Source organism: Taudactylus pleione, unplaced genomic scaffold (assembly GCF_031769625.1).
Source record: "Taudactylus pleione unplaced genomic scaffold, aTauple2 ptg000016l, whole genome shotgun sequence".
NCBI classification, from domain to species: domain Eukaryota; kingdom Metazoa; phylum Chordata; class Amphibia; order Anura; family Myobatrachidae; genus Taudactylus; species Taudactylus pleione.
This window is the reverse complement of record NW_028284418.1, coordinates 12,947,053-12,970,702: the sequence shown is the minus strand read 5'-3', so window position 1 is coordinate 12,970,702 and position 23,650 is coordinate 12,947,053. Positions and strand designations below refer to the sequence as shown.

At 43.2% G+C, this 23,650-nt stretch overlaps 1 protein-coding gene across 1 annotated transcript; it reads right to left on the bottom strand.

Moving 5' to 3' along the window:
- Positions 1-650: 650 nt before the first annotated feature.
- Positions 651-18,882, bottom strand: MRPL12 (mitochondrial ribosomal protein L12). The gene is made up of 5 exons (XM_088473179.1): positions 18,624-18,882; positions 17,324-17,501; positions 15,467-15,550; positions 15,241-15,378; positions 651-1,103 (listed from the first exon to the last, which is right to left on the bottom strand). Exons 1-5 carry the CDS (start codon positions 18,683-18,685, stop codon positions 987-989), a joined length of 579 nt encoding a protein of 192 aa, XP_088329305.1. The 5' UTR covers positions 18,686-18,882; the 3' UTR covers positions 651-986.
- Between the last annotated feature and the right edge of the window lie 4,768 nt (positions 18,883-23,650).

The window sequence follows — 23,650 nt, the reverse complement described above, 5'->3', positions numbered from 1 at the left end:
TGTTACCAAACTTATCTACCCACCTTTGCGGGATTTTTTTTGTGTGTGTGTGTGTGTCTTAAAACCTGCTCTTTGTTATCAAATATGACTGTTTTCCAGTATTATCGCTGCTTTAAGCCACTCAGTTAATTTACATTGCTTTAAAAGAAAAATTTATCAAAGAACACAAGGCTTTAAGATGACGTGTTACTAAATTTTTATACTGCTAAATTCGTTTTCAGTGTGTAAGATTTAGTCAAAATCACCTTACTTCTTTCATGTTGTTGAAAAAAAAAAAAAGTTTGAAAAATTGTTGACTATAATCTAAGAGATTTTGTGGTGTGTTGGCGATACCTACCTTTAGACATATAATCTATAACAGTTTCCCAACCCCAGTTCTCAGGACCTCTAACATTGCATGTTTTCCAGATCTCCTAGTTGGTGCACAGGTGTATTCATTACTGGCTGACATTTTAAAAAAAGAGTCACAGGTGCAGGCTCATTATTTCAATAGAGATACTAAGGAGATCTGTAAAACATGCACTGTTAGGGGTCCTCGAGGACTGGAGTTGGGAAACACATTGCCATTTCTTTCAGTAACATGTATTAGACAAGTGTAAAGACCTATTTATAAATTGCTAGAAGCCAAAGCACATGAAACAAAAAGGGAGCAGCCTCAGGGTAAGAGTTTAATGTATAAAACAAGATTAGCTAATGAGACATTAAACAATTGATTAATTACAAGGTGAAGTGCTTTAGAGGCCAAGGTTCATGGAGGGAAAACACATTACCCCACCCGACCCATATACAGTGGATGTGTTCCTGTTAGAAATCTTGATTGAAGAACCATCAGCAGCTCTCCTGCAAATCCAAGTGGTGGACACAAGAACATACATTCTGTCTGGTTCCCCGGCCTTCTATTGTTTAGCCTTTTCGAGTTTAGGTTGGGGAATAAAACCCAAACAGTGGCTCAAATGAACTGTCTTAAAAAAAAAAGTCTGGATGTTTCACTCAAGCACAACCTTTCCTCCCGCAGCTTCTAGTAAAGCCTTCATCTTCTCAGCTTCCTCCTTGGCAACATTCACCTTGATCTCTTGGGGAAGAGACTCGACCATCTTCTTAGCCTGTCCAAAATATTATAAGAGACAAACATTGGTCAAGATGGATTACACTGTAGTAGGTGTGCCTGGGCAATACACAACACACACTCTGATGCTTGTATGCAAGAAATGGGGCATATTTGTACTTGCTGTTAAAGCCCTTTCTCCAAGGCTGTAGGGAGAATACAGACCGAGGAGAAGGGTAATAAGAAACAAATATCCTTCACTCTAACTTCCCAACTGTTTCATCCTCCAGCTTAGGGCCAGCGTAGAACAGATGTCATGCATTGCTGTATGGATTGGTATCTCCCCACCCCCCTACAGCTTCAGAAAAAGGGAATTAAGCTCAAGTACAAAAATACCATTTTCATTCTTCAGCAGTACAGTATACATACGTACAATGTGATGTACCATAGTCACCCCCAAATGGCAGGGAAATAAAGCCCAGGGGTGAATACTATCTTTTCAGAAGGCAATGAACCACTTTGTAAAAATAATTTAAAAAAGGGCAACCAGGTGGTTGTTCTATAAACCTGGCTCACTGATACCCCATGGTGTACTGATTAGTGAGGGCTGACCACCTTTGCCATGTCTGCCAATCCAACAGGATCAAAGAATAAGTTTCTGCTCCAAAAATATCATCATCTCAGGGGTCTAACACAGTCAGAAGGCAGGCACACGTACCTGGAATACTTTACATGTTATCCTAGCACTTGCATTTGGCTTTATTTCATAAGAATACTTTAACATAAGTTATACTACTTTTTTCCTCCTCAATGTGTATTGTGTGGAAATAGCAGGTATGAAGGAATTATCCTCCTAATATTACTGGCGTAAATTGGAAGAAACACTTTAATGTCTCAGTTACAGCACTAATCCTTTTGTAAAGCAATCTGACAGCCAAGTATGAACACGTACTAGGCTAGCCTACAGGAATGTCCATACCTATTCCTTTCTTTAAACCAAATTGGTTGTAGCTGGGATCACAACAGCTATATTGCAGGATTCCTGATATAACCTGCTATAGTGAATCACTGTCCTATGTCCCTTCTCGAACCAATACCAGAAACATTGCAGCATCCATCCTGATCACCCTGCCATGCTCATGGTTGGCTGACCAATCAGAGATGGGCTCTTTGTTATTGCTGGCTGACAAGGTCACCTCTGCAGGGATTCTCAATGAAGCCTAGCACAAGGGGGAGGGGGGCATTGATAAATTAATGGTGACAATGGTCGCTGAGAAAATTATTTATATATAATAGCAGGTTGGTCGCCCACAGTATGTATATATATATATATATATATATATATAATTATTGACTGTGGGCGACCAACCTGCTATTGATAGTTAGTTAGTTATATATAACTAACTAAGTGCTACGTGCCAATGTGCTTATAATCAGCCTGAACAAATGTAAATTAAAACATGAAATCAATAAAAGATACCTTTAGCAGCATAGACCAATGAAGTGATAAAAGAAAGCTAATGCCATTTAAAATGCTAATTTAATAAAGTTTAACAAGATAAAAATAAACACTGTAGATCCTAAAAGAGGAATAACCACCAGAAAGCAATAAATAAGCAATAAAAAATTAATTCATTTTCAGAAGTAAAAAGGAGAATTTAGCTTATCTGAATATCAATTTGAGAGAGTCTGGGTGTAAATCTCAAGGGCAAGTGACTTTATCGCTTGCCCTTGAGATTTACACCCAGACTCTCTCAAATTGATATTCAGATAAGCTAAATTCTCCTTTTTACTTCTGAAAATGAATGAATTTTTTATTGCTTATTTATTGCTTTCTGGTGGTTATTCCTCTTTTAGGATCTACAGTGTTTATTTTTATCTTGTCAAACTTTATTAAATTTGCATTTTAAATGGCATTAGCTTTCTTTTATCACTTCATTGGTCTATGCTGCTAAAGGTATTTTTTATTGCACTAAGCACTTTATGATTTTATGTTTTAATTTACATTTGTTCAGGCCGATTATAATCACATTGGCACGTAGCACTTTATATATATCACTATGTATCAATAGCAGGTTGGTCGCCCACAGTCAATAACCCCCCTTCTCTATTTATAAGGTAGTGTATTCACCAACACTACAGACTATTGACATAGGAGCAGACGCCCTAGGTTAATGCCTTTGGGTTTTACTTGCATTGTGTTTCACTATCTTATATCACACCAGTGTTTTATTGATTGGTTCAGGTACTGGCGCCGAGTTAATAAATTATCCATGTAAATAAATGATTATCCATGTAAATAAATAAATATATATAGAAAAAAAGTAATATTTGTGCAGGATTTTCCTTTTGTTTTGAGCAAATGGATCAATAATGAAAATAGGGTGTTGAGAGAGGATAACTAAAAAAAATTAATCCATTTCTAACACGGACAACATATTTCAAAAGGTCCAAATGACAAGGACTACGGTACAATGAGTTCTGACGGCTTCATGTTGGTGTTGAGTTATTAGAACACAGCAGCAATACAGTTGGAACAGGACTACACACATGCATTCCAACAGCAGCCAACATCCAATACGTGCCAGGCAGTGGCTGCAACACCTAATGCAATCCAGGGATACATAAAAAGGGAGATAGTTGACCAGATACCCCTGCATCTAACGGACATTCAGAATGTTGACATGCACGTTATGACGACTTGGTTAAACGTCAACACCAAAATATCGACAACCGTCTTTTTGACGATTTTCAGGGTTAGGTTAATGGTTACGCTAAAATAAGCAAAAAAAAAATAAAAATCTGTCAACATTTTGGTGTGACATGGTAAATGGCGACATTCTAAACATGTCTACATTTTAATGTCAATATAATTGCATGTCAACATAACATTGGTTGTCAACCTAACGTTCATGTTGACAATCTGACTTTCGACATTCAAAATGTCAAACTTCTGAATGTCAACAAGTCACACCACACCCGATTCATGTGATGCAAACTTAGTTTATAACTGTTCCAAGTTACTAGTTCCCCACATTTGTCTACAAATAAGTCACGTGAGTATGGCAGAATGTCCAGGCCCTATTAATCCAATGGAGGAGCTGAAAGATTAGACAATGTAAAAAAAAATGAAAATGAATAATAGTCGCCATACAGGTAACTTAATTGGTACAGGTCTGGAGAAGGTCTCCCAATGCCAGGGCTAGGTAGAAAGAACTAGCATCATTGTAAGGATATACAAGATACAATACCAGACTGAGCAGTGACCAGAATATAACTGCTTGAAATCTAATATAGTGCAGAGTGCAAAAGACCTGCATATTATGCCAGCAGAACCAAATACATTTTATTAACTGTGTTAAAGCCAAATCAGCAGAAACTACAACATTATGCCAGTATCATCAATCTGGTTTCATGTACAAGCCCTTTGCTAACACCTACAGGAAATACATTCTACTAAGAATTCAGTATTCAATAAAAGGCAAGGATGAAAGAACAGAGACAGGGTGTCTGAAAGATATCTTTCAGTGAAGTCATCCTGCCACATCTCTGAACAGGTAAAATTGACAATATCGTGCAAGTTGGCATGCATGTATGGACGATCATAGATATCATTATCGTTCATGTGGGAACGTGCATTGTTGGTCATTCACTGCATAAAAATCAATGATATATCGTTGAATGATATCATTATCGTTCATAGATATCGTACCATGTGCATGCGCCATTAGTTTGCAAAGTTGTTAACATACAGTACTGCGAAAGTTCTTTTCTTTCTCTTTATTATTGCTACATTGTTTATTTATACTGTTTGTTTAACTTATGATGTCAAAATAAGAACCCGATAAGACCTTGGTTAATAAAAGACTACTGCCATAAATTCAAAATTGCTCCCATACGAAACCGGGTCTGGTCGCTAGTTAATAATAAAGACAAGGGCTACTAGAAAAACTGATGGGATAGGAGCACTTAAAGAGGTATGAACCACCACTCTAAAAAGGTGATTTAAACACATTTAGTTCCCTTGGCTTGCCAAGATAACAGTAGAAAGGATAGTTATTCTCTAAAAACAAAATATGGAGTGGGGGCATTTTGTCAGCATAATCTAGACTGTCATGTACACCTTATCTATCTTCTTCTATAACAGAATCTGCATCCAAAGATGTTATGCTGAGCTTATTATCTTCTGTTTGCTCATATGTACAGTTCATCCGGAAAGTATTCACAGCGCTCTACTTTCTCCTTCATCCACTAGGGGACACTGGAGTTCAAGACAGTGGGGTATAGACGGTGGTAGAGTAGAGCCTGGCACTTTAAAAAAAATCTAGAAGTGTGACTGGCTCCTCCCCCTCTATGCCCCATCAGCCCCAGTTTTTAGAATGTGCCCGAGAGAGCCGGAAGCACATCAGGCTGTCTCCAGCCTTTTTTAAGTATAATTTATTTTATTTTATTTTTTTAGAGCTTTTTATTTAAAGCATTGAGGACAGGCAGACTGTTTACTGTGGCAGTCTGCCTGCTACGTGGGAGCCGCCGGGAGGGCACCACACGGCTACTGCAGCCTGTGTCCGGTGACCCTGAGGGGGGACTTTAAACAGAGTCATCAGACTCCATGAGGACCCGACACAACTGAAACCGGTTCGTGTCCGGGTTTCCTCATTTGCCCCCCAGCCCAGCAACCCGGCCGCAGCAGTTTGTAAGTATATCCCACCACTCCTGACTAGCTGGAGCGGTGGGCCAAAACGCTGGGTTTAGGGACAGCGCGTGCTGCGCGCTTGTCATACACAGCTCCTTCCAACCTGCCACGTGGTGGTGTCGGAGCTGCTGACGAGACCCGCCGCTGCACTCAACAGTCAGCGTCAGGGTCTCTGGCTTATTCCTAGCCATCACCCTCTTAATTGAAGGAGGGGATGGAGCGCGGCCCCTGCAACATCAAAAGCGCGGTGATGCCGCGGCGGTCACTGAGGACACCTGCTCCTCCCTCCTCTATATAGGAGTTGTAATGCTGGGTGAGTAGATCACACAGTAATGATAGACGCCGCACTGCTGCTCAGTAAACAGTACAGCGCTGACAGGCGAGGTCCCGCCATCTGCACAAGCAGTGTAAGGTGCCGGCTTCGGAAGCCAGACGAGTCCCTCTACAGGAGGCAGTGCAGCGCTGACAAGCAGCGCGGTCCTTGGCGCGCATATATATAAAAGCCGGTATTATGGAAAGGGCGCGTCATGCATGTTAGCGGCGCCATCTATAGTCTGGCCCGTTCTCTCCCTCATCTGAGAGCAGCGCGGTTCTACCAGTGCTCGCTTCAGCAGATAGATTAGCTCTATATCAAAAGGGCTTTAATGTTATAACTAACCAGCAGCTCTCCTCTAATATACAAAGGAGGAGACGCCGCGACCCTATGCTTTTTAGTGGCTGGGCTGACAGATGGAGCGGTGTCATCCCACAGCCCCCGGACGGGCACTTAGTACTTCAGCGGCGGCATGGCTTCCTCCACTAACGTGTAGCAGCCTGCTTTTGGGGGTGTTTTCCTGTTAGCGCAGCAGCGCAGACATTCTCTGCATTAGTTCCCCCGCGAAGAGGCACCCAGACGGAGTGCTGTGCAGACAGCCGCCTGCATGAGGGAAAGCACATTAAGTGTAATGGTTAGCGTTACTGCCTTACAGCACTGAGGTTATGGGTTCAGTTCCCGCTACGGCCCTAACTGTGTGGAGTTTGTATATTCTCCCTGTACTTGCGTGGGTTTCCTACGGGTACTCCGGTTTCCTCCCACACTCCAGCAGCCGCCTCCCGTTTTCCCTCTTTCGGGCTGCCCTAACAGCAGGGATTATTAGCGTGGGTCTCCTACGCGCCACCCTCCCCCTCCTACGCTGGGAATGCTGAAGCGCAAAAGGTAGGGGATGCCTGTCACTGTTTGACAGGAGTAGTGCTAGCTATAGTAGATAGCTGGTTGCTAGCAGTATGGGAACTAGCCCAATACCCTTTTTGCTTAACACCGCATTATGCGGTTATGAAAGTAAATGACTGGTATTACCCCCTGTCAGGCTTCCCCTTGGTTCTATACAAAGGTTGCATAGCTTAATCTAATTGCTTGTGAAGGCTACCTCAGGGTGCACTAGCTACCCTGCCTAAATGAACATTGTTTTACATTGGCTCACCTTAGTCACTGTTCTGGTGCTGCTGCCAGAATTTATGGTTATAGCATACCCTTAACCCAGGGTTAGCAGATTATTGCGTCCCATACCCAGGTTATGGCTCACCTTATAGAGGGGCAGTACTCTTCCCATACATATATGTGGCAGCACATATACTAACTTATAGGCTGGTTTTTAAAAAAACTTCTAGTTCTCACCAGCCTTCTGTGTTTACCTTAGAAGGTATGCATATGTGCATCTATATAGATTATATTTTAGGTGCTCCATTCAGCAGCACATACAAGAGGAAGTTAGTTACTGCCGGTGTGGGGGTTGGCATTGCTGCCTCACAGCATGGAGGTTGTCTTTTTGATTCCCGCTTTTAAAGTAAGTAACCAGTAACAGAAGGGTCCCAGGATAGTCTGGGATAGCACGCTGCTAAAATATCCTGCTTCCTATGCCGTAGCAGAATGACGACCACAGGCGGCACATGAGCAGTTCCCCTGCGTGGAGGTAAGCCACATGTATGTATTTGTATTTTATACTAAGCCCTGCTTTAAAATATATACATGTCTGGAGTGAATTTTGTCTTGTGGCTCAATTCCTTCCATAGCTCTACTATTGCTCATGTTCTATTTTCAAATTATTATCGTCACCTACTAATCTTGTATGTAGGTATGCATGTTTGGAGATAAATATCTATCGCTTCTTATCCTTACCATAAAGGTAGAGGTAGGATCTGTTATCAGTTTTATGTCTGGTACATAGCATATTTTATAAGAGAGGTTTGCGATTGGAGGCTGGTCTCTCCTGATGCGGTAGTTAATACAATAACTCCGCTTTACACCATCTGTCCCTAGGGTTTTGTATGTGGGTATATACCTATATTCCACGGATGGGAAGCCGCCTGGGATTACCAATAGCTGTCAGCTTTATCCATATATATATATATTAATGGTGGCTCTATAGACTAGAGTCAAGTTCTGCAGCTTACATAATGATAGTCGCAATTCCCTAAGGCATTGCTTCTGTTATGAACCCTATACATAACTGGGGCCTTCTTGTATGTACATGTATATATATATAGTAGCTCAGATGGGGTGGTGGTTGGCGTTCCCGCCTCCCAGCGCGGAGGTTGTGGGTTCGGTTCCCACCTTTCCCACATCAGTGTGGAGTTTGTATACTCTCCCTGTGGCACTCTGGTTTACTCCAAATGTGAGTGGCCAACTTGTCACCATATAAATAACTGGTGATTATTTAATCATATGTACTTTAATCCTCCTGGGGTTATAGTTCTGTTCTTGTCAGTCCCTATCTATGACGCCCCCCTTTAGGGTGATCTATGATTATTTTCAACTTTGCACTTGGTAGCAAACTTATAAGACACTAAGAAGGCGGGATATTTGTGTTATGTATGTATATGTGTGTATAATATATGTATGTGTGTGCGTATATATGTATATATATATATATGTGTGTATATATATATATATATATATGTAGCATGCTGATCTCCTGAGGCAGGACATGTATAGATATGGCATGCTGATCTCCCCGTGCAGGAGTCTGACAAGTAAACTTGCTGTGTAGGCACTACTCTTCCTTTCAAAGAGATTGCCTTCTCATGCAACTATGTTGTCTGTGTGTATGTGTGTATATATACTGATATATTCCCATTCCTTGTATGAATATTTTCTAATAATTGGAAAAACCTGGTTTTTAACCCTATGGGGGTTATCACTACAGATATATCCCTTCTTTTCTGGGGATAACGAACGCACTCTGTCTATGTACAGGTACCCTTCTCCGTATAGATTCCGGTACTCCATATTATTGTCTTGTCACATATTTTAATACATGAGTGTCTAAAGGGCCCCTAGGTACACTCTATCTGTACATAGAGCATCCAGGTTCTATTCCATCCTCAGGGCTTCATTTGTTAAATTAAATGAAGGCCTAGGGCCACCCGCTGATATAGGCAGGGTCAGGCCTGGATTGTATTAGATTTGTGGGCGTAATACACACTTCACCTTTATAAGTGTTAATGTACTGATACTTACACGAGCAGACCGTTTTCTGTTTTATGAAAAGTTTCTATATGGATACACATCCCTAATATAACCAGCTCAGGTGCAGAGTACTGTTGTACAACCTCCTTGTCTCCACTAACATTTTGCTAGTTTATACAGTGTTTTCTACCTCAACATCTCCAGGCTGAAGTCCGTGCTGTAGAGCATAGGGTCTTAGCCCACTGAAGCTACTCCCTATACCTGATGGGGCAGGTTGCTGTGAGATGGAAAAGGTCAGTGACATTCTACATAGCGTCCAGAGGGCTTTTGGACGCTCATAGGTAAGCGGGCTTACCCCACTAATGCCCAACCTGACATGGCATAGCCGTTATTCTCCCTTATGCACCCTAGTGGTGGTCCTAGCAGCCATCCGCTCTGTTAATCAGTTGGCTCTACATTTTAGAGCTTCCCTGGTGCATAGTTTTAACATTGAGGTTAGTGACACTATTCTACTAGAATCTGTTGACTGGTACCTGACTGGTACTTTCAGGGTTGTCCTAGTGCTCTAGCCTTGCTGTATGGAATGCTTCCCTATATTGGTAGCTCTCCCTGGGTGGCTGTTGCATACGTGCTCTTTAACTGCTAGGGTATCCTGTGTGTTTCAGAATATGTTCAGGCCAGCAGTTGGTACTGTCTACGCACTTCTATCATGTTGGGAATTGTCTGTTGTTTTGGAGTTTATGGCTGTGATTTTCTTTTCAGCTGCAGGTGTTCAGTCGCTGTTTTCTACTCTGTTTTCGGAGTGGGGTTCTGCTGTCTGACCCTCTGAAGGTATTGTAATCTCAATCCTCTAGATGCTGCCTCTGCTTCGTCCCCAGTGTGATCTCCACTCATGGTCTTTTCCTTCTACTGGTTTACAACTTTGTAGTAGTTGGACCTCCAGAATGGTTGATGGTGACTGTTCGGCCTTGACTTTTACCTCCCTGCAAATCTCTTTGTTAGGAGTCTGTGGACAGGATCAGCACTGTTTCTGTAGATTGGTATCGTTATACTTGTATCTATATGATTATGTCCAACAGTGCTGGTATTCTGCTATCTGCGACAGCTGCAGTTTCCTGTTTCCGAATCTGGTACGGTTTTCTCGAATTTTGTTCTCGGGTTACTGCCCTTCTCATATGGATTCTGGTTGGAGCTCTCTGCTCCCAATAGTCTGGTTTGGTCTGTTTTCAGCTGAGTTTACAGGGTTCTGATGCTTCTCACCTGAGGGTGTTTTCTCGCTAGCCACTTATTCCATTCTATTTACGCTGTAAGTTGTGGAAGTTCTGTGTCTGTTCCGCTTGGAGTTCTGATTGTCTCCTGGCTCACTACACTTGATCCTCCGCTCTTGCCTTCCATTGAACCTCTGGTTCTTGGCGGTCCCTGTTTCTGTTGGCCAAAGGGTCGGCATGTTCTCCGCGCTTCCCACCCAGGAGGTTGGCTTTGGGACGTCCCCACTGTCTTGAACTCCAGTGTCCCCTAGTGGATGAAGGAGAAAACAGGATTTTGGTACTTACCGATAAATCCCTTTCTCCGATTCCACAGGGGACACTGGACGCCCGCCCAGCGCTGCGTACCTGCCAGTTGTTTGGTTCCTTCTATGGTTGTGTTACTGCATAATTCCCTGCAGTGGTTTCCTCTGTTCTCCTTCAGTCGGTCTTGTTTCGTTCTGTGGGCTTCTCCTTCTCCTTGTTTTCCTGTTGTCCTCCGTCTCCTCTCGGGCTCAGTTCTTAAACTGGGGCTGATGGGGCATAGAGGGGGAGGAGCCAGTCACACTTCTAGATTTTTTTTAAAGTGCCAGGCTCTACTCTACCACCGTCTATACCCCACTGTCTTGAACTCCAGTGTCCCCTGTGGAATCGGAGAAAGGGATTTATCGGTAAGTACCAAAATCCTGTTTTTTCCACATTTTGTTAGGTTACAGCCTTATTCCAAAAATTGAATAAATTTATTTTTGTCCTCAAAATTCTACACACAATACCCCATAATGACAACATGTAAAGATTTGAGATTTTTGCAAATTTAATTAGACAAAAAAAAAAAGCCTAAAAGGAATCACATGTACATAAGTATTCACAGCCTTTGCTCAATACTTTGTTGATGCACCTTTGGCAGCAATTACAGCCTCAAGTCTTTTTGAATATGATGCCACATGCGGCACACCCATCTTTGGGCAGTTTTGCCCATTCCTCTTTGCAGCACATCTCAAGCTCCATCAGATTGGATGGGAAGAGTTGGTGCACAGCCATTTTCAGATCTCTCCAGAGATATTCAAGTCTGGGCTCTGGCTGGGCCACTCAAGGACATTCACAGAGTTGTCCTGAAGCCACTCCTTTGATATCTTGGCTGTGTGCTTAGGGTAGTTGTCCTGCTGAAAGATGAACCGTCGCCCCAGTCTGAGGTCAAGAGCGCTCTGGAGAAGGTTTTCATCCAGGATGTCTCTGTACATTGCTGCATTCATCTTTCCCTCTATCCTGACTAGTCTCCCAGTTCCTGCCGCTGAAAAACATCCCCACAGCATGATGCTGCCACCACCATGATTCACTGTAGGGATGGGTTTGGCCTGGTGATGAGCAGTGCCTGGTTTCCTCCAAATATAATGCCTGGCATTCACGCCAAAGAGTTCAATCTTTGTCTCATCAGACCACAGAATTTTGTTTCTCATGGTCTTCAGGTGCAATTTGGCAAATTCCAGGCAGGCTGCCATGTGCTCTTTACTAAGGAGTGGCTTCCGTCTGGCTACTCTACCATACAGGCCTGATTGGTGGATTGCAGCAGAGATGGTTGTCCTTCTGGAAGGTTCTCCTCTCTCAACAGAGGAATGCTGTAGCTCTGACAGTGTGACCATCGGTTTCTTGGTCACCTCCCTTACTTGGGCCCTTCTCCCACGATCGCTCAGTTTAGATGGACGGCCAACTCTAGGAAGAGTCCTGGTGGTTCGGAACTTCTTCCATTTACGGATGATGGAGGCCACTGTGCTCATTGGGACCTTCAAAGCAGCAGATATTATTCTGTACCCTTCCCCAGATTTGTGCCTCGAGACAATCCTGTTTCGGAGGTCTACAGACAATTCCTTGGACTTCATGCTTGGTTTGTGCTCTGACATGCACTGTCAAGTGTGGGACCTTATATAGACAGGTGTATGCCTTTCAAAGTCATGTCCAAACAACTGAATTTACCACAGGTGGACTCCAATTAAGCTGTAGGAACATCTCAAGGATAATCAGTGGAAGCAGGATGCATCTGAGCTCAATTATGAACTTCATGGCAAAGGTTGTGAATACTTATGTATATGTGATTTGTTAGTGGGTTTTTTTGTTTGTTTGTTTGTTTTTTATTAAATTTGCAAAAATCTCAAAAAAAAACCAAAACACTTTATACAAGTTGTCATTATGGGGTATTGTGTGTAAAATTTTGAGGACAAAAATGAATTTATTCCATTTTGGAATAAGGCTTTAACATAACAAAATGTGGAAAAAGTGAAGCACTGGAAATACTTTCTGGATGCACTGTATATTTATGTATGTAGCACCACCACTTGCATTATGCAATGTACCAATCAAGCTATCAAAAAATAAACAATGCTGAAAACTTTCCTATTAATGGGCATGGAAGTCATTATTTACAGTATGATGCCAGCAGTATACAAGCCTCTGATTGATATTAGGTCTCCGATTTATAACATGCATCATCATCAACTTGATCAGTAAAATTGTGTGGAGGGGTCAATACAAACATTTGTCCAAGTCTTTCGTAGTGTTGACTCTATCTGGAGGGAAAACAGTCTCCCCCATGAGCATATATAGTGCCTTGCAAAAGCATTCACCCCCCTTTGCATTTATCATGTTTTGTTGCCTCACAACCTGGAATTAAAATGGATTGTTTGAAGGTGTGCATCATTTCATTCACAGAACATGCCTACAACTGTGAAGTTGTTTATTCACAATATAAAAAAAACACAACATTTAGGACAACATAACAGAAAACTTCAGCATGCATATCTATTCACCCCCCTAAAGTCAGTACTTTGTCGAGCCACCTTTTGCGGCATTTACATCTGCAAGTCGCTTTGGATAAGTCTCTATGAGCTTGCCTCATCTTGCCCATTCCTCAAGGCAAAAACTGCACCAGCTCCTTCATGTTGGATGGTTTCCACTTGTGAACAGCAATCTTCAAGTCTGACCATAGATTCTCCATTGGATTGAGATCTGGGCTTTGACTAGGCCATTCCAACACATTTAAATGTTTCCCCTTAAACCACTCGAGTGTTGCTTTAGCAGTATGCTTCGGGTCATTGTCCTGCTGGAAGGTGAACCTCCGTCCCAGTCTCAAATCACAGGCAGACTGAAACAGGTTTTGCTCAAGAATATCCCTAGACTCGAATCAGTTTCCCAGTCCCAGTGGCTGTAAACATCCCCACAGCATGATGCTGCCACCACCATGTTTCACTGTGGGGATGGTGTTTTTGGGGTGATGGGATGTGTTGGTGGCCGAAAAGTTAAATTTTAGTCTCATCTGACCAGAGCACCTTCCTCCATACATTTGGGGAGTCGCCCACATGCCTTTTGGCAAACTCAAATCGTGTCTTCTTATTTTTAAGTAATGGCTTTTTTCTGGCCACTCTTCCATAAAGCCCAGCTCTATGGAGTGTACGGATTATTGTGGTCACATGCACAGATACACCAGTCTTTGCTGTGGAACTCTGCAGCTCCTTCAGGGTTATGTTTGGTCCCTATGCTGCCTCTCTGATTAATGCCCTCCTTGCCCGGTCTGTGAGTTTTGGTGGGCGGCCCTATCCTGGCAGGTTTGTTGTTGGACCATGCTCTTTCCATTTGATGATTGATTTGATGGTGCTCTGGGGGATCATCAAATATTTGGATATTTTTTTAATAACCCAACCCAGAATTGTACTTCTCAACAACTTTGTCCCTGACTTGTTTGGAGAGCTCCTTGGTCTTCATGGTGTGATGCCTCTTGCTTAGTGGTGTTACAGCCTCTGGGGCCTTTCAGAAAAGGTGTGTTTATACTGACAGATCATGTGACACTTAGATTTCACACTGGTGGACTTCATTTCACTAATTATGTGACTTCTGAAGGTAATTGGTTGCACCAGAAACATTGAGTGGCTTCATAGCAAAAGGGGTGATTACATATGCTCATGACAATTTTCCGAATTTTATTTATAGAGATTCTTTTTTATATATATTTTTCTCATTTCACTTCACCAAATTAGACTATTTTGTGCAGATCCATCACATAAAATTCAGATTAAAAAAAAGAAAAAATTACAGGTTGTAATGTAACAAAAAAGGTAAAAAGCCAGGGGGGTGAATACTTTTGCAAGGCACTGTAAATAGCCCTTCATTGTAAGAGCATTTAGACAATAGAATTCTCTAGAAGCGAAGTAATGATATCCTATTCTATTAGGGGATTCATTACATTAGACGGGTGTTACTATGCATAAATAGTGCAGGGATTCACCCATGGGAGTAATCAAACATTAAATCAGGAAGGATTTCACCAACCATGAAGATAAATTGGCAACTGTTAGCTCTCTCTTTGAATTAACATAGAACTGTAGTTGAACTTGATGGCTGTATCTTGTAGGGGGTAGTGATTGGCAGCTGGAATGTCCAGCTGCAGACTTCACCATATATTAGGGTAACCAAACATTGTTAGTTTCCCTGTGCACCTATATGGGGATGAACAGGAAAATAAGCAATGTTGCTGGTCATAGAGGTGCTTTGCCCGACTGCTCCAGGGGCGTATCGCATACCCTTCATTCCTTTCCCTGCATATTGTATCACATCACATAATAACTTGTGTGTCGGTGAAGGGCACATTTACAGCAAGAATTGATACAGAGAAAGGAGACGTCACAAATATTTACAGATGAACAATAATTTGATATTGTGGGACTGGAATGGAAAGGCCAATGAAAGTTACCAGTTACTGAAAGGAGAACGAAAAGCACAGCTGTAAGAACCACCATATATGCCCTTAGCGATATGGACATCTTACCTGTACCAGGTTCACTCCCTGGATGCAGTTCTTCACTTCTTTGATGAGCTTCACTTTGTCCTCAGAGGTAAATTCTGTCAGTTTTACAGTAAAGTGCGTTTTCTCTTTCTTAACCGGCACTTCCTCCTCTTCTGCGGCCTGTGTTGTCCCCAAGAGAAGAGTCAGTGTCAGTCAATTCTTTTCTATCAAAATCTACATTTGCCCTTGGTCAAATATTTCTGTTTACCTGGGCAGGTACAGCTGAGCCAACTGCTCCTGGCATCATGGCACCCATTGGCATCATACTAACATCCGGAATCTTCAGGGTTTTCTACAAAGCAAAAAATCCCTATAAATAAGTTTGTATGTGCGATGAATAAGAAAATGGACAAACACCAGTATATATCATTTATCATCAGTGACCAAGGGTCTTTTTCATAACTTTGACCATAAAACTTACATAATATCCACATAGTGTTAAGGTAACAGTATAACAGGACTAACTTGTTAGTCTAGCTCAAGTGAACACTTCCTTCATGAGACAGATAAAAAGCAAATATTTAAGTATACATGTGATGTAAAGGGAAAGATCTGATTAAAACTAAACAAGAAATAACTGCGTATGTGTTTGTGCTCCACCAATCAGCTAATGATTGGCTCCCTAGGTGAGGTCTTGATGGCAAAAAAGCAGCTCAGCAGATCATTGGTGAAGAAACAAAAAGACTGTTACAAAGGCACTTTGCCGCCATCACTCAGAACTCAATTTCTGAATATGATTCAAAGGGCATAGTCAGAGAGCACTTCGTGGTCAGTTTGGTCAATCTTTAGGGCTTATTCACACATATGCTGGAAGAATGGCTAAAACACATGAAAACCAATGATTGTTTCAGCAATACAGTTTTAATGCCCCTCTGATGTGCACTTTTCCTAAAGCAAGCTATTTTGGCAGTAGCATGCATCACAGCATGTCAAATAGCAGTGATTGGTTAGGGAGACGCTGACAGCACATTCTGCAGGACCCGGTCATTTTTAAAATCTGAGCAGGGGCGTCACAAGGGGGGGTGCGGCCCGCACCCGGGTGTCACCCGACGAAGGGTGACACCAAGGTGCAGACTCCCCTTCAGTGACAGGAGCAGAGTGCTGCACGGTAGCATTGAGTGCAGCACTCGGCTCCTGACATTGTAAGGGAGCCGGCACTGCCACAAGGCACCTTCTGCACCCCCATGCAGTAACAAGAACGGGACCACCGCGGTTTGTGCCACGAGGTCATGCCCTCGTCCCGTGAGACCACACCCCTTTTCGGCGATGCACGGCTCCGCCACGCGCACAGCGTCCCACCCCGCACCAGGTGACACCGAGGGGAGGGACGCCACTGAATCTGAGTCCCTTTCTGCCTGTAGACTGCAAAAACCCAATAGAGCACATATTTTGCGATCACTGCAATTGCAGCAATGACTACAATTTGATAAATATTTTAAAATATTTATGTGACAAATGTGGAACCAGATGGCATGAAATAAGGTTGTTTTAGTCTTCACACAACAAAAATATAGTGATTCACTGACAAGTTATGCTCATTGAGGGCAATTCAATTCAGCGCGATGTTGAATAGGGCCAGGAAAGAGTTTTCGAAAGGATTCAATTGGCAGCACTGTTATCCCACGACTGGAGGATTTCTGCTCACACCCTCCAGAGTTGCAAGCAGAAATCCTACTGCAATACTGGTTTCGGGGTTAGCGCGTGTGCTAAAAGCATTGCGGCCGGCACTTAAGTGAGAGAATGCAGGTTACCGCAACTAAACAACCAGCATTAGGCACTGTAACCTGCATCTTCCCACCTAAGTGCAGAGCGATGGGGTACAACTGAATAGCTCTGAGAACTCATTCCTGGCACTATACAATATCACACTGACTTGAATCGCACCCACTGTGTAAAATGCACTGTATAGAAGTGGTACACAAAACAGTAAATAGAACAATGTATATATTCTGTCAAATATAATTATAAAGTGAAGTTATTTTATATCAGCCTAAAAGGATCCTTATTTTGCTACAGTACACCTTTATGAAACAGAATAAATGCAGATTGTGCCTTTTACACCCACCTTAAGTAGTTCATTAAGGTCAGACACTTCCAAAAGAGTGAGACTTGCTATTTGGTCTACCAGTTGGTGGATTTTTGGTGGGTATTCTTTGTGTCCATTGTCCAAAACCGGAGTAGGCAAAGGTTCATTTCTAAGTGTGCTGGAGGTCCGTAAATACCTCACTACAGATACCTCTAACCTGTGTAACATAAACAGTCGTTATTCAACCATTCATTATGAATCAGGGTTTGCACAGTTTTAAGACTTCCACAAGTCTTACTTCTACTCTAATGGGTAGAAAGACCTACTAACATTCAAGACTTTGGGGTCTATTTACTATGCTTTATTAAGAGATAAAGTGAATGGTGATAAAGGTACAAGCCAATCAGCTCCTAACTGCCATGTCACAGGCTGTGTTTGAAAAATGTTGGTTAGGAGCTGATTGGCTGGTACTTTATCTCCTAACAAAGCTTAGTTAATGGAACCCAATGTCTTACTAGCCAATTTACAGCTAGGAGTGAGAAGACTAGACTATAAATTCATAATAGTACATAAAAACTAGTTATTTGTTTTCCCAGATTACTGAAACTTTCTTTTTAGGTGCATTTCATTGGGGTCAGTGCACCTTCAAACCTGAGGCCACAGAAAGGAGTAAGCGGAAATGGGGAAAAAATGTAAACAAACAAAATCCTGTGTGTGTTCCTGGGTAGCTGGCATGGGAGGGGCAACATATAGCCTAAGCATTATTAACACAGTAATGATATGAGGCTCCAATCAAACTAATGCAGAAAAACGGTTTTATAACGGGGGCGTTAAAAAACAAAGTTCATATATCAAATTTGCCTTTTGCAGTCATTTGCTAGCGATAGGAGGAAACATTACACAACAATCTAACAGTATCAGACTGCTGCACGGAAATGGCCTCATCCACTGTACATTTAGGGAAATGAATGAAAAGGTCATAACACACAGCTCAGTCTGTGGGGGCATATAATGCCAGTCACCCACATGCCCGCAGGTTACATAAACCACACTGAATAGTGTTAGACCAAATGACAGCGTGATTATAGCTTCCAGGACATAAGAGGTTAGATGGATTTATTCCTATTGTTTTATGCTCTCAGGATAGTGTGAGATCAGTGCGGGATCACTGCCTTTCTAAACTGAATTTGTAAGTAACCTAAAGCTAAGCTATGGATAGTAGCAAGTGTAGCATGCAGGGTTCATGTATGTACCCAGCTGCAAGGGTGCAGCACACAGGGGGTTACCACCACCGGTGCTGTCACTGCATCTCCCCCCCCCCCCAAATCCATGGCGTTACCTGCACAGGGCTGAGGCGGCTTTCCGCATTCTCCAGCAGCAGCGGGCGTGACGAGGAAACATGGCTGCGGGATGTACGGGTGTCAGGACTCCAACGGGTCACTTATTATCACTCTCACCGGCGGCAACACATGGAGTCCTGGACACTGTGACCTACCCAGGGAGCACCGCGCACGCACGCCTCTGTACAAGGAAAACTTTATTCACCAGACTATAGCATAGACCTTGCACGTCAGAGACGAAGAAAAAAAAATGTAGTAGTAACGTCCTGCCAGGAAGTGGTACCGCGCGGACATCTTTACTGTGGGTAACGGAGACCTGAAAGACATAGGTACAGGGCCCGGTAATTATCCATCGTCGATAGGCTGACTGCATGTGTATCTGTACCCGATTATTGTGTGTGCAGTCAGCAGCAAATAAGCCTAAAGACTGGCAGCGAGATGCTCACCTGCAGTTGTGAACTACAATTCCCAGTATGCCCTGCCAAATGTTAGCCACATGTTATACACTGTCCATGCGCCTATGGGCAGCAAGGCATGCTGGGACTTGTAGTTTAACAATCACTGCAGAAAGCCATAGGACCATCACCCTGCATACCTTTCCCTTGTGGGTCAGTGTATGCAGCACTATTGCCTACCAGATACTGAGTCTGCATAGTTGACTATAGTGCCATGGTGCAGGTTAATTTCTGCATGGTATGTGACTTATGCTAGCGCTGTCTGTGTCTATTTTTTTCCCAAACTGTCAGTACCAAACTGTAGTTTTTTTTCTCCGTTTCTGATATCTCACATATATAAAGCTAAGTATTTGTGAGAATTGTCACATACTGTTGTATGTTGCACTCTGCCATATCTGAGCAGTAAGCTCCTGCAGCTTGCCCAAGCGTCAGACTGGACCAGTAATTTGCCTTCCTAACTAGTAATTAATAAATTTTATATATATATATATATATATATATATATATATATATAAATTGGATCTGTTAAAGAGCGCTTACGTGCTAAACAAAGTGCTGTGCATAAATAAATAAATAATGATAATAAGCTAATTCAGGTAGGTCAGGTATTTGTGTGGTATTTATACCAAAAGGTGCATGGTGCCAATATAAAACATTTTTTAGTAATTAATATAGACCAATATTATCCCCTAATAAAGTGCAAATAGTGTAAGAATTAAAACTGTTCTCTGACTAAAAAAATACAGTTTATTTTAAAGGAAATTAAAAAGACAGGATTAATAAATAATGGTATACAACTAAAAATCACGTACTGTGTACAATAATTTCATGTCTTTCAAAGACCCATATATTAGAGCTTTTCAAATAAATAAATCAACACTATAATAAAAGACATCACAATTGGTATATTAAAAAAGGCTGCTGTGGCTTATCTGATATAGTGGTAGTAAGTTCATGAAAGGTAAGAGGAGCATCCAACGCATTTCATCTGCCAATCAGACTTCTTCAAGGAATAAAAAGCTCCTGTGGGGTGTTCCTTGAAGAAGTCTGATTGGCAGATGAAACGGTAAGCAGCCCAATGCCCGACAGCCGTTTCGGTGCACACAGGCACCTTCTTCCTGGGGCAGCGTGTTAAACAACAAGCCATCTCTGCCTCATATACTTACCCGGCCACCTGTTTACCACCTCGGAAGGCGGTTCTGGATATCAAGTTCAGGCACACAACGCCACAACAATGGCTTACTTCAACAATCAAGGAGGAACTGGAAGTCAGGCGACAATGACAGAGGTGTCACGCATTCTGACATGGGCGGAAGGTCATCTCCCAGCCATATCAGCACTGTTCATTCCAGGTGTTCTCAATTGGGAAGCGGACTACGACGTGCATACCGGGGAATGGTCTCTTCACCAAGAAGTGTTTCAGCTCCTAGTGGACAAGTGGGGCCTCCCAACACACTCACAAACTGCCAGTGTATGGGTCCAGGTGAGGGGACACCAAGGCGCTCCTGGTAGATGCTCTGTCAGTCAAGTGGACCTTCCAGTTTGCGTACCTGTTTCTTCCAATCTTCCTCGAGTACTTCGGAAGTTCAAACAAGAAGGAGGCACTGTCCTGCTGGTGGCTCCAGCATGGCCCTGACGTCACTGGTACTCAGATCTTCAAAGTCTCTCAATCGACACTCTGTTGCTGTTGCCTCAACGTCCTTGCCTTTACCCGGACCTGGTTTGTCTGCCTTTGACGGCATGGCTCTTGAGACATCCCTAATAAGGTCCAAGGTTTTTTGTGGCTCTGTGGTTAACACCATGCTCAGAGCAGGTAAACCAGCCTCTGCCAGGATTTACCACAGGGTGTGGCACACCTACTTTCATGGTGTCATCCCAATGGTTACTATCCTCAGGTGTTTCGGATATCCAGAGTTTTGGCTTTCCTGCAGGTGGGTTTGGTTATTGGTCTCCGCCTTGCCTCACTGAAGGTGCATGTCTTTGCTCTGTCAGTGTGGTTCTAGTGAAGGATTGCGCCTCTTCTTGATAGCCGCACTTTCCTACAGGGTTTCCTTTACATTCAGCCTCCCTTTGTCCCTTCTGTGGCGCCTTGGGATTTGGCTGTTGTCCTTGGGCCCTCCATTTGAACCCCTGGACTCAGTGGTTTTCAAATGATTTACAACTACGACTGTTTGTCTTCTGGCTATGGTTCCTGCCAGAAGAGAGTGTCAGACTTGGGGGCTCTCTCTTGCGGTTCCCCATTTCTAGTTTTTCACCCGGACACGGCGGTGCTTCGGACTTGCCCTGGGTTCCTTCCTAAGGTGGTTTCTAATTTCCACATTAATGAGGAAATTATTGAGCCGGCCTTTAATGCTCCAGACCTCTCGGCAGGTGAGGCCTCATTGGATGTGGTACGTGCCCTCAGGATTTATGTGGACCGTACCAGTTCCCTTCGGAAGTCAGACTCCTTGTTTGTCCTCTACGGATTTCACAAGACGGGATGGCCAGCCAATAAACAAACTTTGGCTAGATGGCTTCACATGGTGATCTCTGAGGCGTACACTCATGAGGGCCTTCCAGTGCGGCCCTCTGTTACTGCTCATTCTACTCGGTCTGTGGGATCTTCGTGGACAGCTCGCCATGGCGCCTCGGCTGTTCAGCTTAGTAAAGCGGCCACTTGGTCTTCTGTCCAGACCTTTCTGAGGTATTATGCATTTGATACCTTTGCCTCTCAGGATGCTTCCTTTGGGCGGCGGATTCTCCTCTCAGCACAGGAGCATTCCTACCCTTAAAGGGACTGCTTTGGGACATCCCCAAGGTCTCCCTGTGGAGCCTATGGACCCTGAAGTAGAAAATGAGAGATATGGTAAGAACTTACCTTTGTCATCTCTCCTTCTGCAAAGTAAATAGGGTCTACAGGGCACCCACCCTGACGCACCTGTGCTTCAGATGGTCTTCGCTCTGGTCACTGGTTTTCCGACTCCTTTTGTGAGAGAATGTGATTCTTGAGTGTTCCAGACTTTCTTCTCTCTCTTTTTATCCTCCCCCTGCCTTTGGCTTGCTACGAAACTGAGGTGCCTGTGACTCGTTTGCGGGGTATAGGAGGGAGACCCAGTGCATCCTGGTAGAAAAATTTAACTGCATGGTGCCCGGATGACTCAATCATCACCTATGCCCCAAGATCTCCCTGCGGACTTCGTAGAAAGATAACAAAGGTAAGTTTTTACCATATATCTCATTTTATCTAGCATCTTCTAGAAGATAATAGATAGAATCTGATTGGTTGCTATGAGCAACATCTCCACTTCTAAAAACCCACACGCTAGTAAATATACACGAGAGTGGCTTCATTGTACCATTACTAAATGGTTTCAGAAAGGATGTAATTGTGTTCTTCCTGACCCCAGTGTAATATCAGGGCCCCAATCATGCATCACGGTAGAGCTTATTTCCCCTTTATGCGCTAGGGACCTGGAAGTGACGTGAGGGCGGAAGTGCAGTTCTATGCCCATAAAGGCCATCTAAATAAGTTGTTCCTCGCAGTCGGGATGAGTGAATCAAGATTTTTCAAAATGTGGAATATTCCCGATCCCCCAGCCCCGACGTCAGGAGAACAGGGAATTGCGGCAATCCATCGCAGATGTATGGGGAGCCTTTAGATACAGTTTAGTGAGTGTATTTAATGATACTTGCAGATGAAGGATCTGAGGTGGATTCGGTCTTCAAAGGGGTATGCATTTGGCATCTCGGCAGTCGGGATGCCGACGATTAAGTTACCGGCGCCAGAATACCAACGCCGATCAGAAGGCAAGTAACGGGGTTGGGGGGACGGTTGGGCACTAAGGGAGAGGGTAAGGTTTAGGGTGCGGGGAGGGGGATGTTAGGTTCAGTCACTAGGGGGGAGGTTAGGGGATAGGCACCAAAGAGGGAGGGTTAGGGTAGGGAGAGGGGGAGTGTAGCATACCGACCAACAAATGTCGGTTTGTTAACCTTGTTGGGATCCCGACTGTTACAGATTCCCTTCAACGGCTATGTGTATGCAGTCTTCTGGATACATTCAACCCTCAGAGCTGCTTCATCCGCCTAACATCTTATGGGGTTTATATGATCGACACTTATTTTGACTTTAATTCTTTCCTCACATTGAAACTCCGCCTCATTTCCTAATTTTTTCCTCTTGTGTAATGCATCTATAGAACATTGTACATAGTGAACTCACCCCCCACTACAATGTATACCTTCATGGTGACTGGGTAATAGAATCCTAAGTGAGTCATTACAAACAATGAGGTTGATCTATTGAACCTGTGTACCAATTCTAATAAACAGTAAGCACCAGTCAATAATTTCTGTGTGATTTCTTAAAAGAAAGTAGTGGAGAACAATTTACTGTTCCTTAGATTTCTGTTATAGACTATGAGCTGACACACCTTTCTGGGGCTTGTGTGGTTCCAGGCATACGCCACACAATTCCTGTGATAGATGGTGGTGATACCCACAATGCTACTAAGCAATTCCTGTGATAGTGGATGGTGGTGACACCTACAGTGGCATTAAGAAGTTTTTGTCCCCTCCTGATTTCTTCTATTTCT